The following is a 19,313-nucleotide window of genomic DNA, read 5'->3' as shown; positions in this document are numbered from 1 at the left end:
TGACTGGCCACAGTAACTGATTTAGGGGTGAGCATGCAGTATAGACCAGTTCAATAAGAATAAGCCTTAGTACCTATTCTGGGAATCCTGGGGCATAAATTCACATGTTCTCCACTGGGCACAAGGATTTGGAGCTGAAACTGCTGAAGTCAATATTTGCCAGAAGCCTACTCTATGCCTGAATTTGGAGTCAAGATAAGAAGGAACCAGATCCTAGAGATGAATCCTGATAACCTTGCTTGAGTCCTAGATGAAGTCAGATCTCAATCCAGAACTGCTCTTGGAATATTCAATTCAATGAGGATAAAATTCCCTTTTTGAGTTGGGATTTCTGTTGCTTGAAAATACATGCATTCAATTTGATACACATACATTTTCCATGAGTTAGGTATTATCTCCACTTTCAGTAAAAGGAAAAACCACACTAAGATGCCTACATGATTTTCCCAAAGTCAGTCATCTAGTAAGTGGTAGCACCAGGACATGATCCGTACAGTCAGCCTTTATACTTCACATTCATAATTACCACTCCCTGTGACTGCGACTTTGGAGATACCGTAATTCAGTACTCTATGTGATGTGTCCCTCTAGTGTGCATGTGTGTGTGTACACTCTCACTTTTACCACTATATCAGAACATGAAACAGATGCTCATATTTCCTAAGAAAATTCCAAAGAGCTGATTCTCATTCATTATTTAGCCCAGTTTCCACTGAAATACCCTGAGAACAAAATCAACCTTATTCTTTGGTCTGTGTCCTCAACTTTTATTCTATTCTTCACAGAAGAATGAACATAGCATTCTTACCTATGGATCTTGTGTTCCTATCTTTTCAGATCTGCAGATCATAACAAAGAATCTGGTTTCATAATGTCTAAGTTTTCTGAGACAGAGTTATCTTTCTACCCCTGAAATGATGTTAGTATAAGTGAAGAGTCACTGAAATGAACACAAAACAAGGAATCTAGGAAACCTGGGTTTATGCACTGATTCTTTCCAGTGTGTGACATCAAGCAAGTTCTTTAGTGCACTGGAGCCCCTTTCTCCTCTGTAAAGTGTGAATCACAAACATCTACCTTACAGGACTATGGTGATGATTAAATGAGAAAACAAACACTTGACATATAATGAACTCTGAACAAATCAGTCTTTTTCCCCTTTGTTTTTCAAAACTCTGTTGGAATATGTCTCTGTACTAGCAAAAAAAAAAAAAAAAAGAAATTCCTAAGTAACATGTCATAGCACATTTGTTTCAATAAGTGTTGATTTTAACAAATGGCGTGGTACATCACAAGACATACCCTTCCCCCAGCCATTTTTAACATGACATGAACCCTGCTGACAGGAAGCACCGAGTGTATTGATGATGAACCACGGGGAGTAGCTCAGGAATGTCCTGGGCAGAAAGAGAAGGCATCCTGGCATTCAAAGAGTCCAGACATGACACAAGAAGGGATTAGGAAAATTGCCTCCCTTGGCATTACGTGGAAGTGCCCTGCCCATTCCGTAGCTGAAATAAACCCACTCCAAACCTTGCATCGCAGAGAATTCAATTTGACATTGTTCAGTATCCTACGGAGTGAATGGGAAACTTATTGCATCTGTTATTTTATCTCAGAATGGGAGGGTTTTTCTTTAAGAATTCTCAGAAGGGAGTGATTCTTGGATAACTGAACTCCCTGTGGTGTTGGTCAAGTGGAAACAGTACACAAGAGGCTTCAAAGAAATGAAAGCTTCAAGCACAGAACAGAAGCTTTTCTGGAGGTGATGAGAAGAGGCATCTCTTTGAACCTTTAAGTAATGAAAGCCAGTCGTTTAGCGGGAGCCTAGGCAGAAGGCCTGGAAGAGAGCAAAGGAGAGCACGGAGTGAGGAGAAGTTTTGCTACAGCTCAAGGATCCTCAATAAATGGTTCTTACCCTTTTCAGCGTCAGGCTCTTATTCATAAGAAATATTACAGGATAGAAAGCCCAGAGATAAACCCACGCACATATGGTCACCTTATCTTCGATAAAGGAGGCAAGCATATACAGTGGAGAAAAGACAGCCTCTTCAATAAGTGGTGCTGGGAAAACTGGACAGGTACATGTAAAAGTATGAAATTAGAACACTCCCTGACACCATACACAAAAATAAACTCAAAATGGATTAAAGACCTAAGTGTAAGGCCAGACACTATCAAACTCTTAGAGGAAAACATAGGCAGAACACTCTATGACATAAATCACAGCAAGATCCTTTTTGACCCACCTCCTAGAGAAATGGAAATAAAAACACAAATAAACAAATGGGACCTAATGAAACTTAAAAGCTTTTGCACAGCAAAGGAAACCATAAACAAGATGAAAAGAGAACTCTCAGAATGGGAGAAAATATTTACAAATGAAGCAACTGACAAAGGATTAATCTCCAAGATTTACAAGCAGCTCATGTAGCTCAATAACAAAAAAACAAACAACCCAATCCAAAAATGGGCAGAAGACCTAAACAGACATTTCTCCAAAGAAGATATACAGGTTGCCAACAGACACATGAAAGAATGCTCAACATCATTAATCATTAGAGAAATGCAAATCAAAACTACAATGAGATATCATCTCACACCGGTCAGAATGGCCATCATCAAAAAATCTAGAAACGATAAATGCTGGAGAGGGTGTGGAGAAAAGGGAACACTCTTGCACTGTTGGTGGGAATGTAAATTGATACAGCCACTATGCAGAACAGTATGGAGGTTCCTTAAAAAACTAAAAATAGAACTACCATACAACCCAGCAATCCCACTACTGGGCATATACCCTGAGAAAACCATAATCCAAAAAGAGTCATGTACCAAAATGTTCATTGCAGCTCTATTTACAATAGCCGGACATGGAAGCAACCTAAGTGTCAATCATCGGATGAATGGATAAAGAGGATGTGGCACATATATACAATGGAATATTACTCAGCCATAAAAAAAATGAAATGGAGGTATTTGTAGTGAGGTGGATGGAGTTAGAGTCTGTCATACAGAGTGAAGTAAGTCAGAAAGAGAAAAACAAATACAGTATGCTAACACATATATATGGAATCTGAGGAAAACAAAAAAAAAGGCCATGAAGAACCTAGTGGCAAGACGGGAATAAAGACACAGACCTACTAGAGAATGGACTTGAGGATATGGGGAGGGGGAGGGGTAAGATGTGACAGGGTGAGAGAGTAGCATGGACATATATACACTACCAAATGTAAAATAGATAGCTAGTGGGAAGCAGCTACATAGCACAGGGAGATCAGCTTGGTGCTTTGTGACCACCTAGAGGGGTGGGATAGGGAGGGTGGGAGGGAGGGAGACGCAAGAGGGAAGAGATATGGGAACATATGTATATGTATAACTGATTCACTTTGTTATAAAGCAGAAACTAACACACCATTGTAAAGCAATTATACTCCAATAAAGATGTTTAAAAAAAAAAGAAATATTACATAAATCCAAAGTTAGAAGCCAATAGAATTAAATCATATTTTTAAAAAAAGTTGTGCCGCATGAAAGAACTGTTTCAATTCAGCAAAAATAAGAGAACTCTTAGGAGAGTAAATGGATAATTAGGTAGGCAGTAGAAGTTCTCTGCAGGAGGACGGAACCTTGAAGACAAATGCAGTTTCACTGAAGAAATTCCTTTGAAAATCAAAACGTAGACAAACAGGGTTGTGGAGGTAGTTTTGTTGTGTCTTCAGTTTTATTGCATCTTTACCTATTTCTTCTTACAACCTGCACAGTTAGTTCTTCAAACAAAAACCGTAAGTGCCATTTCTTTTCTTTCCTTTTTTTTTTGAAATTGAAAAGTGAATTGTTTCAATTCCTTCTGGAGAACTAGAGTTGCTTTGTTCCTTGGCTACACTCTCAGCTGCCTAAGGGATTTCTCTCGGGCTTCCTCACTTGTAGCTGTAGACGGCCATTGTCTACAGTAACCTGTTCTTCACAGCCTGAAGAAACCACATAGACACTTCTAGGAATTGGCATTTTTGTGTAAAGTAAAAACTTTCTAAAGTATTTTGCCAGAAATAACAAGGCACACCAATTGGTTTACAGGTTTCTGGGCCTGAAATACACTAGTATTCTCTGACAAGTTGAGGGTAGCTATTTAGCATGGCAAGACTTAGTTCATCTGTTACTTGGCTTATTCATTCATTTAACAGACAGGGAAATATTACATGCCTACTATGTGATAGACACTGTATTCTGCCCCATCTCCATTTTATTTTCAGCATATAATTCTTCTAATTCATTATTACAAGATTGTAGTGCCATGGTCTTCATCTGTGTTATCTTCATCATTGAGGGCTTCATTTTCGAGGAGTAGAGGGTACATTTCGTTTTTCCAATAACGGTAATTCATTGAGCAGGCACTTTGTAATGCATTTTACAACAATCTCTCATTTACTGCTATCAGAAATCCTAGAACACTGAAATGATCATTTCCTTTTCATATGAAGAATGTGAGGCTTAGGAACATTATGTAACTTGTCCTGGGCCACGGAATAGTGAGTAGCAGAGCTGGGGCTGGAGCCCAAATCTCTCTGATTCTGAGGTTCCTGCTGTAGTTATCTGGTCTTTCAGTTCACAAAATAAATGAATAATGAACACCAAATTATTTCTTCCTCAAAATCCTCCTGGTGCTTTAGCGTAAGTGCCATTTCAATCCTTTCTACCCTTGAAAAGGAAACCAGACACCTACATTTTACTTCCTAATTCTTAGCATGATAGTGGGGAGAACAGGGTTTGGGAGTGAAACGCAAGCATGGGATTTGCCACAACATGGGATTGTCGCTTAGGTTTTCAGCCCAAGAGGCTAATTTAGGGAAAGATAAGTATAAAATTTCAGGAAAGAGTCATCATATCCAGGCAAAAAAAAATTAAAAACCAATAGTGTACTGAGGGTTGGGATGGAACCAGAATCACCAGAAGAGTTACAAGTTTTTCTTCTGCTGAATAAGGATGAGAAAACCTGACATACATCTCAATGGCTTTGTCTACCTGGTGTTATAAATATATTCCATTAGATTGCTACAGTTAGGTTTTTCACAATTAAACCATTCATCCACGGTGCTAAAACGTTGATCTCGTATGTGTTTCACTATATGTGAGGACATTCTGAATATTATTAAAATATTCTATCAGAAAGAAAGTTTTACCTTTATGGATTTACTTACGTTTTCTCCTGTTTACATTCTTCTTATTTAAGGCAGAAATAAAAGAAGTGTCCCCACCCCTGCCATATAACAACATAATATGTCTACATTTTCATCTCCCTCTGGAATGCTGTGGTACCACCAACAGCAGCAGTTTGGCATCCCTGAAGGCCTGGAAAGAGCCTGCACTACCTGAAGAGCAGTGAACTGTGTTTTAGTCTGATTTTCTGAAAGCAGATGAAATATTTTACAACTGATCTGAAGGGAGCTACTGCTCGTAATAACCACAGCTCCCAAGAGGAAGTCACACTGGGGTCTGGGCTCTATTGCTAAGGAATTTCATCAGTGTCAGAGCAACATCAATCAACCAGTTTGAAAATAGCTATTGAATGGTAAAGCATCACCATAATCAACAGATATTCTTGGGGGCCTCCCTGGTGGTGCAGTGGTTGAGAATCTGCCTGCCAATGGGGGACACGGGTTCGAGCCCTGGTCTGGGAAGATTCCACATGCCGTGGAGCAACTGGGCCCGTGAGCCACAACTACTGAGCCTGCGCGTCTGGAGCCTGTGCTCCGCAACAAGAGAGGCCGCGATAGTGAGAGGCCCGCGCACCGCAATGAAGAGTGGTCCCCACTTGCCGCAACTAGAGAAAGCCCTCGCATAGAAACGAAGACCCAACACAGTCAAAAATAATTAATTAATTAATTAATTAATTAATTAATTAATTTAAAAAAACCAGATATTCTTTACTGGGCTCACTAGGAACAGGATATACTATCAGGCAACATGGCTACAAAATGGCTCAAGAACCTAATATCTAATTGCAAAGCTCCTCACTTGTACTCATTTTACTGGTCAAATCCATGCCAAGAATGTATGAAAATTTCTGAAACACCTTCTCTTTTCTTATATCTAAGCCAATTTTTCAAGGCAGCCATTATCAAATTTATAGGGGAATTAAATGGGAAAAACAACTTACTGTGTAAGTGCCTTTCCAGGAATATTATATGATGATTCAGTAAAGGGAAGCAACAAGGCTGGGACTTTAGCCATTTCACCACCATGAGATTAGGAACAGAGTGAATATCCGGCACTAAAATAGTTCATGGTATTTGCACTTATTGTATTTATGCCACCACAGTACATACATTTACCTGAAAATAATTAATCACTGTTTACATTTTAAGGTAAAGGTATGACTCTTACATTAATTTGAACTGGGCAAAGAATAGACACTAAAAATTGCACTGGGACTAGAAACAGAAAAATTTAACCACCCATTTAACATATGCCAGGAATAAGAGTTAGGGTGAACAGCTGTTCTGTTCTTTATAATACAAGTTCCAATACAAAAGCTAATTTTACCTTTCAGTGCATGGAAAACAGTGTGATTCCCTTCGTGTTGTCAAGCATTCACCAAGCATCCAAATCAGCAGTCTGCCCCATCTTATTCTGCACAGCATAATTTGCTGCAGCTAATAAGAAAAAACCTGCAGCCAAACCCCTGGCTACCAGACTGGAAACAGAAATCGTGTGCTTCTTTTGGTGGCACCAATATAGTACTTATTTAACCTTTGCTAGTTGAACATGATCTAAACAGGTATTTGTTTAACTTTGAAAGTAAGAATGAATTCTGTTCTATTCATTAGTATTCCTAAGTGCTTCCAGATAATACACTAATAATGATAATAATAATAGCTTACATGTCTTGAACATTTACTGTGAGGGAGACACCAGGAGAAGTACTTTACATACATTATCTCATTTCATCCTTACCACAAACCTGTGAGGTAGGTAACCTTATTAAGCATAACAAGCTTAAATAACTTTCACTGGGTCTCATAGCTACTAAGTGATGGAGCTACAAACCCAGGCAGTACCCAACCTTTTAAACTTTGCCTCTTCTGCCTCACAGAGCTGCTCAGATGAGTGGGAAATCAAGTAGGTTCTACATAGGAAAAGTGATTCTGTTCTATTTAAGAATTTGGCTCTAGTACATGAAGCTCCTAGCATTTAGATGAGGTCCACTGTTTTCAGAGAATAAGTCCTTCTTAAAATTCAAACATGGTGTCTGGAATGGATAAATAATTTAATCCATTTGCACCAATGAGAAGAGGCAAATATTTTAAATAGGAAGGAGGATAGATGGGAAGTGTCCTGAGAATGTCAACTCTTAGACAGGGACATTCAGAGGAGGGTAGACTTGGGTAGACAGAAGTCACTGGTCTTGATGCAAAAGTAGAGGATGAGGATAGAGGAGAGGAGAAATGGAAAAGGAAGCAGCAGGTGGAACTTTACAGTAAGGTGGAAGCTTAGAATAACCTCGGGCTTTTCTTTAAAATAAACACCTTGCCCGGATCAGCTAAAGACATAGCTTCACCACTTAGTATCCTATTCTTGGATAAGTCAGCAAAAGACTTGAGAATTCCAATCCATTTTCCTTTGTAATATGAAATTCATACTTGTAACACCTTCTACTTTGAAATATCAAAATCTTATGTAAGGGAGAAAACATGCTGTTGGGTAATTATGTATTAAAATGATTAATTCAAAAATCATTCAAATTATTCCAACATAAATGAATATTAATGTCTCACAGATTTTCCTAAAACAAAATATGAAAACGTCAAATGAAAGCAATGTTTCCCTTTCTCTACTCTATTTACTCACAGGAAGACAATTTATACTTTTCATATGGGAGCAGTCTATGACCATTTTCTTATATGATGAAATAAGTTTGCTAACTTATAACTCATTAGCACTGTTTTGCAAATTGGCTTTCTGACCTAGTCAACTTTTTTTTTACACTATAATGTTGATATTCAGGTTATGTGCAGAATGACATAAGCTGTATCATATCTCCTTTGCAGTATTAATACAATTCTCTTTTTAAAGTTTATTTTAGTAAAATAGCTTTTAAAGTAGTTTATATTGAAACATATTGTTAATCCAACTTTTCTTGCTAGTTTAATTTTCAACATAAGAAAATCCTATGAATTATTTATAAAGTTTTCACAACAGTGTTGTCCTATAATGAATTTACACAATGAAACATTTTGAATGTACTGGTAAAAACTTCCTATTGTGGATACAAAAAATTAATCACACAGAATTTTATTCAGTCTTCAAACTGAAACTATAACTTCATATCTATAGAAAACCGCAAAGTATCACCACATGGTGTAATGGAAAGAGACTGGACTTTCATTTTGTACAAACCCAGGTTCAAAACATGCCCATCTTTCTTAGGTAACAGGTGTACTGAGGAGTGAACTCAATCAAGAATATGTAATCATAAGAACATGAAAAGAATATATATATATATATTTTTTTCTCACTGAATCACTTTGCTGTACACCAGAAACTAATACAACATTGTAAATCAACAATACTTCAATAAAATAAATTTTTTAAAAATAAAAATAAAAAATACATGCATCCCTATGTTCATAGCAGCACTATTTACAATAGCCAAGACATGGAAGCAACCTAAATGTCCATTGACAGATGAATGAATAAAGAAGATATGGTATATATACACAATGGAATACTACTCAGCCATAAAAAAGAATGAAATAATGCCATTTGCAGCAACAATGGATGGACCTAGAGGTTATCATATTAAGTGAAGTAAGTCAGAAAAAGAGAAACAGATACCTTATGATATCATTTATATGTGGAATCTAAAATATGACAAATGAACTTAGTATGAAACAGAAGCAAACTCACAGACATAGAGAACAGACTTGTGGTTTCCAAGAGAAGGGAGGTGGGGGAGGAATGGATTGAGAGTTTGGGGTAGTGGATGCAAACCATTATATATAGAATGGATAAAAAATAAGGTCCTACTGTATAGCACAGGGAACTATATCCAATATAGTTCCATAATGGAAAAAAATATGAAGCCATAATAAACCATAATGGAAAAAATATGAAAAAGAATATATAATATATATAAAACTGAATCACTTTGCTGCACACCAGAAACTAACACAACATTGTAAATCAATTATATGTCAATAAATTTTTTAAAAATTAAAAAACAAAACAAAACAAGAATATGTAATCATAAGCAACTCTCCATCCTCCCACTGACCTTACATATCCTCTCATTGGGCTAGCTCTTTCCCAGTACTTGAATTTCTTAATCTCTTTTAGTTACATTTCACAAAAGCAGTGCCATTCCAAAATGACATGCTTTAAAATAACAACATCTGGGTAGTGAAGAATTAATCTTACCTATTTCCCTTCTTAAAATTCTGTCATATTGAGTGTAAAATCAATACTTTTAGACATATTTGAATTATGTCCTTGAAGCTCAAGGAAGCCTCAGAGCTCCTATCAGTGGTATGAAAGGCATTTGATCACTGTTGTGGAAGCCAGATGGTCAAACTGACTTTCACCTTTGGATTGACTCAAAAATACATGAATGCATTAATTTATAAGAATTTACATGTGAACTGATAAGAGGTTCAGAATAAAGAATAACCCAGCCTAACATTTGGCCTAAAACAAATCCTAGTTATTTTGCAAATAGCCATCTGCGTGGTAATGGAAACCACTACTCTGTTGGAGTTGAGAAGTCAGATGGTCATCCCAGGTCTCAGGCTGTCAGGAGGCATACTGAGAAGTGTTGGCTTTGAAGCAGAATTAGGGATGACTAGAAGCAGGGTCTTGAAAAGGCACCGCTAGCACAAATGTACACTCTCTACATCAAAATGTCTGCATTTTCTTGCCTTAGCTTTTGCATATGGCCCTTCATGCCAATCAGGTCTGTGGAATGTTCAATGCGTCTCTCTCTCAGGATCTGGGCATTCTGCATTGGCACGCTGAGTCCAACCACATTCACCTATCACACATGTAATTGGTTCCTCTATCTTTAAATCCTCTAACCCAATCACTTATTATTTTTAAAATTATATATATCCCATAGAACATATACTAGTTGAGCATCAGCTTTCTACCAGTGAATATATTCCCTTAAGGCTGCCTGCCCATGCTCCTGAGATGTTGCGAGACCTTGATAGACTCTCCAATTACCTCAGGATTAAGTGATATCACAGAGGTTCATGGAATGTTTATTATTACAAACAGTATATTTAACAAATTTTATTTTCCTTCACATATTGCATGTATTCCTGATGATGCAAAATACTAAATTATTTTTATTTAAATCCTAATAGTCAGGCATATAATAAAAAATGACCAAAGATATGAACAGGCAGTTACTAGTAGTTTAAAACATGCAGATTACAGTAATAACTTCTATCACTGCTAGAAATGAAATGTTAATAACACCCCCTACTGGCAGGGATGTAGGGAGAAAAGGTGGAAATGTGAATTGTTGCAGGCTTTGGGGAAAGCCATCTGGCAGTGTCTATTAAAAATTTAAAATGTACATGTCTGTAAGCCCAGCAGTTCCACTCTTGGGAAATTACCCCATAGAAATAAAAGTATCAGTGAGTAAGGATAAATATACAAGGATGATTATTCCACATTTACCTTGGCAAAAGGATGAAACAAAGAGAATGCCATTCAGTAGGAGAATAGTTAGACAGACTGTAATACATTCCTACCGTGGGGTATTATACAACCATAAAAAAAGAATGGATTAGAGCCCCACCAAATGAGCTGGAGGAGTTTAAAGGAAAACATCAAATTGCAGAAACATGTATATAATATAATCCCACCTTCATAAAACAAACAATGACTAAAAACCCTCATATGTATATATGATTTTGAGCATGAAGATACACATGGAAAGTTACACATGAGGTTTATAACACAGATCACATATGGGGGTGTGGGTGACAAAAGGACAGAAAAAAAGAGGAAAGGAAGAGAGATGTTCAGAAAAAAAAGTTTGAAAACTTAAAGGGTTCATAGAAAATAATGTATTTGCTACGACCCAAATGAGTAGTATAATGTATGCATGTTTCTTTGTGGGCACATGTGTGTGCAAAAAGAGATACACTAAAGGAAATAATCACCAAATGGTGAATATGGTTTTTTCATGGTAGAGTGATTCCAGGTATTTTTACTACTTCCAAAGAGTTTTTTGAATTTTGAGTTTTCCAAATGCATGTGTATAATTTACATAATACAAAAAGCATTTACCTTGTTAAAAATAAGTCAGTGACCGTTAGAACCATTTTCCACATCTATTCTGTACAATTTTAATGCCCCCCCACACCATTTAAAAAAGTGATCCATGTATCTAAACTGATTTACTGGTGGCCTTACAATGTATTCTGCATCACCCACTCTCCTCACTCTGGTTGTCTGGACAACAGTACTTGTTCACGTCCCTCTCTGTGTGTTCTTGAACCCCTAGTTCTAGTTGCAAATCTGTCAGATCAATCTTCCTAACTCTGGCTTTATTATCTATAATGTGGATTGCTACCTATACTAGCTGTAATTGTACATGATACTTTACCATCTAGTTGTCACTTTGCCTTTCTCAACCAATTTTGTCATAATAAATATCACTATTTCACTCTTCAATGCTTTCTACTAACTCAACAGCAGTCTCATTTTTTTCATTTCTCCTGACATGGACATTGTCCATGTTCAACTAAGTGAATCCAAAGAATCCAGAGATGGGGAAGAATCTACAAATGAAAATATATAGGCAACGTGTGCAAGATTTGAAAGTACTTAGTGTGGGAAAGAGGAAGCTTTGGAAGAGCATTATATATGGATATAAATACTAAAATGGAAGTGGCATCCAGAGAACAGAGTTAGGACAGATAGTTATAAAGAATAGCAGAATCTAAGACTAAACCTTTTCACAACAGAAGTTGCCCCAAAATAGAAACTGGTAGTCTGGGACAGAAGGGAAGAAGTTCATGCAGAAAGGAAATGTTCAAATGGAGACATGTTTTTCATTACCAAGGATGTAGTGAAAGGACTTAATTGGAAGATAGAAGTTGGATCAGATGATCTTTTATTTCCTTTTCACCTCGGGAATTCTGTGAAATCTACTTACTGTTTTCACACATATGCTTATTTATTTCAAAAGCTGGTTGGGTGAACTCATATCCTCTTCGTAAATATTGGAATTTGGATCAGATGATCCATTTGGGGTTATAGCGTATACATCTCACCCTTCTCTCTGCTCAGGAAATGTTCTCTGGTAGATCCCTCCTTATTTTTGGCTTTCATACTGCCCCACACTGTTGAAAGTCACTTCTGACTACCTGGCCACAATGTATATTCCAGGAAATACATATTTGTAATCAGAAAAAGGGATTCAGATCTTAACTTTTTCCTCATCTTTATTTTCTATGCCTAAAATCTAAGCTCAAAATCTTAGCAGTAAGACCCACTGTTAACCTTCCTAATTCTTCTCTTTTGTAAACTTCCTTTGTCTTATTCAGTTTTTCAGAATAAAGGTCAATGTCCAGTGCAAAGGCAACATACATAGTCCCCAAAAATTTCCTCCAAAAATCTCCTTATTAGCTTCTTAAAAATGCTCTTTGTTCAACATCAGCCCCTTTCACCCACAAACCTGTAATATCTTTGCCTGAGGAAAGTGTAAGACCATGAAGACAAAAGATGACTGCCAATACCCCCTTGCAATCTTTCCGTTTTTTACGTTGTCTAAATTGTCCTGAGTTTTTATAGTGGATCATCATTCTCTCTGTGTGCATCTGTCTCTATCTCTCTCAGTCTCTTCCTCATAACATCCCTTTTCTCTCTTTCTACTTTCATTTTCCTAGCTACTGTGGCTTCTCAGGACTGCCTGAATCCTCCAAAAGTGTTGTTGAGATGTTGGACCTAGGGGTGGGGACTACGTTGTATTACATTTGCTCTTCTCGATCCATTTTCTTTTTCATTTTTTAAAACCTATTACTTTAACTAGGCAATTTCCTTAACAATTTCCAAATCTTTGTTCCTCTACAATAATATGAATATTATGCTCTTTAACTAGCAGTTCTTTAATAGTTTTCACCTACTAAATAAATGGTGGCTCTATTTGACCAGTTATAAATATGAAATACATCTTTGGAGCCATTCTATACCAACTTCTTTATCCCAGTATATCCAAGCTTTTAATTCCCTTATTTCTATGTAATCCAAATATTTTAGAAATGACCCATTAAATTCATTAACATTTAGGGGTAATGACAAATACAATTCTATGATTAACTCTTCTCTGTAAGCTGTTTGTGATTAAATGTTATACATTTCTGGTATTAAAAAACTGGTGATTAGGAGTTAAAAAAGGAGAACTTGACAGAAGTTTCCCATAAGGTGGGAAACCATATTCTGGGAGAGTATACCTTAAAGATGTAAGGTGTGAAGAAACAGGAAAAAAAACAGTTGGAGACGTTGTGGATTTAATCAAAATCAAAATATTTATATTAGACTGTAGGGCTAAAAGTTGAATAAATAGAGAGACTTATAAAATAGGTGATGCCAAAGATAGTCCATGAGATTATGAGGTTCCAGTAAATATTTAGGTGAGACTCTTTCAAAAAGTGGGGTATCTTCCAGGAACCTGCTGAGAGTGGGAGGGAGAGAAGGAAGAGCAAAGGTAAAGGCCGGACCTCTGGGACCAGCACCCCTGAGGGGCGGCTGGGGGAGGGAAGGAGTTCCTACACCCAGCCGGACCCACCCATGGTTAGGGGTCCAGCATTGACGGGGGAGACCCTGGGGGAGACAGTGGGGGAGGACGTGAAGGAACGGAAGGGAAAGGGGTCCAGCGCTTTTCCTGTCCACTTAGGCACCGGGGAGCCTGTTGGGCTCCCGGCCTAATCCTCTGCCCTCGGAGCCTCCCTCCTGCCCAAGTCCCTTCCCACAGCCCCACCCAGGGCCCCACCTCTACACTCAGAGACCCCCTCTGAGACCCCCTCCAAGGCACTGGGCCTAAACCCCACCCACACACCCTCACCCAGGGCCCTACGTCCAAACTCCGGAACTCCACACTCCAGAGGCCCTCCTTTCCATGTGCTGCCTCTCCCCTCTGCAGGTCCTAAGCAGAGGCCCCGCCCCATGCTCAAATGTCACCCCCCCCACTTGCCTATGTGCTGCCCCACCCTAAACCCCGCCCTTGCCTAAGTTCCAGCCCCCCCACCCCCCACCCCCGCCTAAACTCCACCCGCATAGCCAAGGCTTTTTTTTTTTTTTCCTCTTTTAGATTTGAGTTCTGTTTTACCTTGTTGATTCATTGTTGTTGATTCTTTTATATTTTTATTTTTCCTAATAAATCTTTTATTTTTTAAATTTTATTTCATTCTTTATACTTTGATAGTGATTTCTCCTTTTGGCTTGTTCCCCTCCCCCCCTTTTTTTTTTCTCTGTTGAGGTTTTAATTTATCTTGTTGCAGTTGTTTCAATTACAGTTTTATTTTTCCTAATATATTTTTTATCTTTCTAATTTTATTTTGTTTTTTATTCTTTGGTATTGTACTGCTCCTTTTTTTCTTTCTTTTTTCGTTTTTTTTTTTTTTTTTTTAACTGCGACATGAAGCTTGCAGGATCTTGGTTCCCAGGCTGGAGATCGGGCCCAAGCTCCTGTGGTGGGAGCTCTGAGTCCAAACTACTGGACTAACAGAGAACCTCAGAACCCAGGGAATATCAACTGAGTGAGGCCTCCCCGAGGTCCTCATCTCAGCACAAAGACCCAACTCTATCCAACTGCCTGCAAACTCCAGTGCTGGAAGTCTCAGACCAAACAACCAGCAAGACAGGAATACAGCCCCACCCATCAAAAAGAAAAATGAAATGACAAAAAAGATATGTTATAGATGAAGGAGCAAGGTAAAAACTTACAAGAACAAATAAATGAATATGAAATAGGCCACCTACCTGAAAAAGAATTCAGAGTAATGACAGTAAAGATGATCTAAAATCTCGGAAACAGAATAGAGAAAATATAAGAAACATTTAACAGGGATCTAAAAGAGCTAAAGAGCAAACAAACAGTGATGAATAACACAATACCTGAAATTAAAATACTCCAGAAGGAATCCATAACAGAATACCTGAGGCAGAAGAATGGATAAATGAGCTGGAAGATAAAATGGTGGAAATAACTGCCAGGGAGCAGAAAAAAGAAAAAAGAATGAAAAGAATTGAGGACAGTCTCAGAGACCTCCAGAACAACTTTAAACATACCACATTCGAATTTTAGGGGTTGCAGAAGAAAAAGAGAAAAAGAAAGGATCTGAAAAAATATTTGAAGAGATTATAGATGAAAACATCTCTAACATGGGAAAGGAGATAGTCAATCAAGTCCAAGAAGCACAGAGAGTACCATACAGGATAAACCCAAAGAGAAACATGCAGAGACACATATTAATCAAACGACCAAAAATTAATACAAAGAAAAAATATTAAGAGCAGCAAGGAAAAAGCAAAAAATAACATATAAGGGAATCCGATAAGGTTAACAGCTGATTTTTCAGTGGAAACTCTGCAAGCCAGAAGGGAGTGGCAAGACATATTTAAAGTGATGAAAGGCAAAAACATACAAAAAGATTACTCTACCCAGCAAGGATCTCATTCAGATTCGATGGAGAAATTAAAACCTTTACAGATAAGCAAAAGTTAAGAGAATTCAGAACCACCAAACCAGCTTTACAACAAATGCTAAAGGAACTTCTCTAGGGAGGAAACACAAGAGAAGGAAAACACCTACAGTAACAAACCCAAAACAGTTAAGAAAAGGGTAATAGGAACATACATATTGATAATTACATTAAATGCAAATGGATTAAATGCTCCCAACCAAAAGACATGGACTGGCTGAATGGATACAAAAACAAGACCCGTATATATGCTGTCTACAAGAGACCCACTTCAGACCTAGGGACACATACAGACTGAAAGTGAGGGATGGAAAAAGATATTCCATGCAAATGGAAATCGAATGAAAGCTGGAGTAGCAATTCTCATATCAGACAAAATAGACTTTAAAATAAAGACTACTACAAGAAACAAAGAAGGACACTACATAATGATCAAGGGATCAATCCAAGAAAAAGATATAACAATTGTAAATATTTATGAACCCAACATAGGAGCACCTCAAAATATAAGGCAAATGCTAACAGCCATAAAAGGGGAAATCGACAGTAACACAATCATAGTAGGACACTTCAACACCCCACTTTCACCAATGGACAGATCATCCAAAATGAAAATAAACAAGGAAACACAACCTTTAAATGACACATTAAACAAAATGGACTTAATTGATATTTATAGGACATTCCATCCAAAAACAACAGAATCCACTTTCTTCACAAGTGCTCATGGAACATTCCCCAGGAGATATCATATCTTGGGGTACAAATCAAGCCTTGGTAAATTTAAGAAAATTGAAATAGTATCAAGTATCTTTTCCGACCACAATGCTATGAGACTAGATATCAATTACAGGGGAAAAAATCTGTAAAAAATACAAACACATGGAGGCTAAACAATACACTACTTAATAAACAAGAGATCACTGAAGAAATCAAAGAGGAAATCAAAAAATACCTAGAAACAAGTGACATGAAAACATGATGACCCAAAACCTATGGGATGCAGCAAGAGCAGTTCTAAGAGGGAAGTTTATAGCAATACAATCCTACCTCAAGAAACAAGAAACATCTCAAATAAACAACCTAACCTTACACCTAAAGCAATTAGAGAAAGAACAAAAAAATCCCCCAAAGTTAGCAGAAGGAAAGAACTCATAAACATCAGTTCAGAAATAAATGAAAACGGAATGAAGGAAATGATAGCAAAGTTCAATAAAACTAAAAGCTGGTTCTTTGAGAAGATAAACCAAATTGATAAACCATTAGCCAGACTCATCAAGAAAAAAAGGGAGAAGACTCAAAACAATAGAAGTAGAAATGAAAAAGGAGAAGTAACAACTGTCACTGCAGAAATACAAAGGATCATGAGAGATTAATGCAAGCAACTATATGCCAATAAAATGCCAACCTGGAAAAAATGGACAAATTCTTAGAAAAGCACAACCTTCTGAGACTGAACCAGGAAGAAATAGAAAATATAAACAGACCAATCACAAGCACTGAAATCAAAACTGTGATTAAAAATCTTCCAACAAACAAAAGCCCAGGACCAGATGGCTTCCCAGGCAAATTCTATCAAACATTTAGAGAAGAGCTAACACATATGCTTCTCAAACTCTTCCAAAATATAGCAGAGTGAGGAACATTCCCAAACTTATTCTATGAGGCCACCATCACCCTGATACCAAAACCAGACAAAGATATCACAAAAAAAGAAAGCTACAGGCAAATATCACTGATGAGCATAGATGCAAAAATCCTCAACAAAGTACAAAGAAACAGAATCCAATAGCACATTAAAAGGATCACACACCATGATCAAGTGGGGTTTATCCCAGGAATGCAAGGATTCTTCAATATATGCAAATCAATTAATGTGATAAACCATATTAACAAATTGAAGGAGAAAAACCATATGATCATCTCAAAAGATGCAGAGAAAGCTTTTGACAAAATTCAACACCCATTTATGGTAAAAACCCTCCAGTAAGTAGGCATAGAGGGAACTTACCTCAACACAATAAAGGCCGTATATGACAAAGCCACAGCCAACATTGTTCTCAGTGATGAAAAACTGAAACCATTTCCTCTAAGATCAGGGACAAAACAAGGTTACCCACTCTCACCAATACTATTCAACATAGTTTTGGAAGTTTTAGCCACAGCAATCAGAGAAGAAAAAGAAATAAAAGGAATTGAAATCAGAAAAGAAGTAAAACTGTCACTGTTTGCAGATGACATGATACTATATAGAGAGAATCCTAAAGATGCTACCAGAAAACTACTAGAGCTAATCAATGAATTTGGTAAAGTAGCAGGATACAAAATTAATGCACATATATCTTTTGCATTCCTCTACACTAAAGATGAAAAATCTGAAAGAGAAATTAAGGAAACACTCCCATTTACCACTGCAACAAAAACAATAAAATACCTAGGAATGAACCCACCTAAGGAGACAAAAGATGTGCGTGCAGAAAACTATAAGACACTGATGAAAGAAATTAAAGACGATACAAACAGATTGAGAGATATACTATGTTCTTGGATTGGAAGAATGAACATTGTGAAAATGACTATACTACCCAAAGAAATCTACAGATTCAGGCAATCCCTATCAAACTACCAATCGCATTTTCCAAAGAACTAGAACAAAAAAATTCACAATTTGTATGGAAACACAAAAGACCCCAAATAGCCAAAACAATCTTGAGAAAGAAACACTGAGCTGGAGGAATCAGGCTCCCTGACTTCCGACTACACTACAACGCTACAGTAATCAAGACAGTATGGTAGTGGCACAAAAAAAGAAATATAGATCCACGGAACAGGATACAAAGCCCAGAGATAAACCCACGCACATACGGTCACCTTACCTTTGATAAAGGAGGCAAGAATATACAATGGAGAAAAGACAGCCTCTTCAATAAGTGGTGCTGGGAAAACTGGACAGCTACATGTAAAAGAATGAAATTAGAACACCCCCTAACACCATACACAAAAATAAACTCAAAATGGATTAAAAACCTAAATGTAAGGCCAGACACCATGAAACTCTTAGAGGAAAACACAGGCAGAACACTCTATACATAAATCACAGCAAGATCCTTTTTGACCCACCTCCTAGAGAAATGGAAATAAAAACAAAAATAAACAAATGGGACCTAATGAAACTTAAAAACTTTTGCACAGCAAAGGAAACCATAAACAAGACGAAAAGACAACCCTCAGAATGGGAGAAATATTTGCAAATGAAGCAACTGACAAAGGATTAACGTCCAAAATATACAAGCAGCTCATGCAGCTCAATATCAAACAAACAAACAACCCAATCCAAAAATGGGCAGAAAACCTAAATAGACATTTCTCCAAAGAAGATATACAGAGTGCCAACAAACACATGAAAGGATGCTCAACATCACTAATCATTAGAGAAATGCAAATCAAAACTACAATGAGGTATCACCTCACACCAGTCGAATGGCCATCAAAAAATCTACAAACAATAAATGCTGGACAGGGTGTGGAGAAAAGGGAACCCTCTTGCACTGTTAGTAGGAATGTAAATTGATACAGCCATTATGGAGAACAGTGGAGGTTCCT

The 19,313-nt window shown here is 37.4% G+C and overlaps 1 protein-coding gene across 25 annotated transcripts in view; it reads right to left on the bottom strand.

Moving 5' to 3' along the window:
* Window positions 1-19,313, bottom strand: part of LOC309628591 (uncharacterized protein) — a 299,876-nt gene that overhangs the window by 156,291 nt on the left and 124,272 nt on the right. For 2 of the 25 annotated variants that reach the window (XM_082391805.1, XM_082391808.1), the window contains one exon: window positions 1,746-1,840. The exons of the other annotated variants lie outside the window; for them this stretch is intronic. Coding sequence is in view for 1 of the 2 variants with exons in the window: in XM_082391808.1 (XP_082247934.1) it covers window positions 1,817-1,840 (24 nt within the window). In the remaining variant the exon portion in view is untranslated. Of the gene's footprint in view, window positions 1-1,745; window positions 1,841-19,313 lie in introns of those variants that run through there. 25 annotated transcript variants of the gene reach the window in all.

The sequence above is a fragment of the Balaenoptera borealis genome (assembly GCF_965194805.1).
Source record: "Balaenoptera borealis genome assembly, chromosome: 4".
NCBI lineage: Eukaryota > Metazoa > Chordata > Mammalia > Artiodactyla > Balaenopteridae > Balaenoptera > Balaenoptera borealis.
Note: the sequence above shows the minus strand (reverse complement) of the source record. Positions and strands in the feature narration are given on the sequence as shown.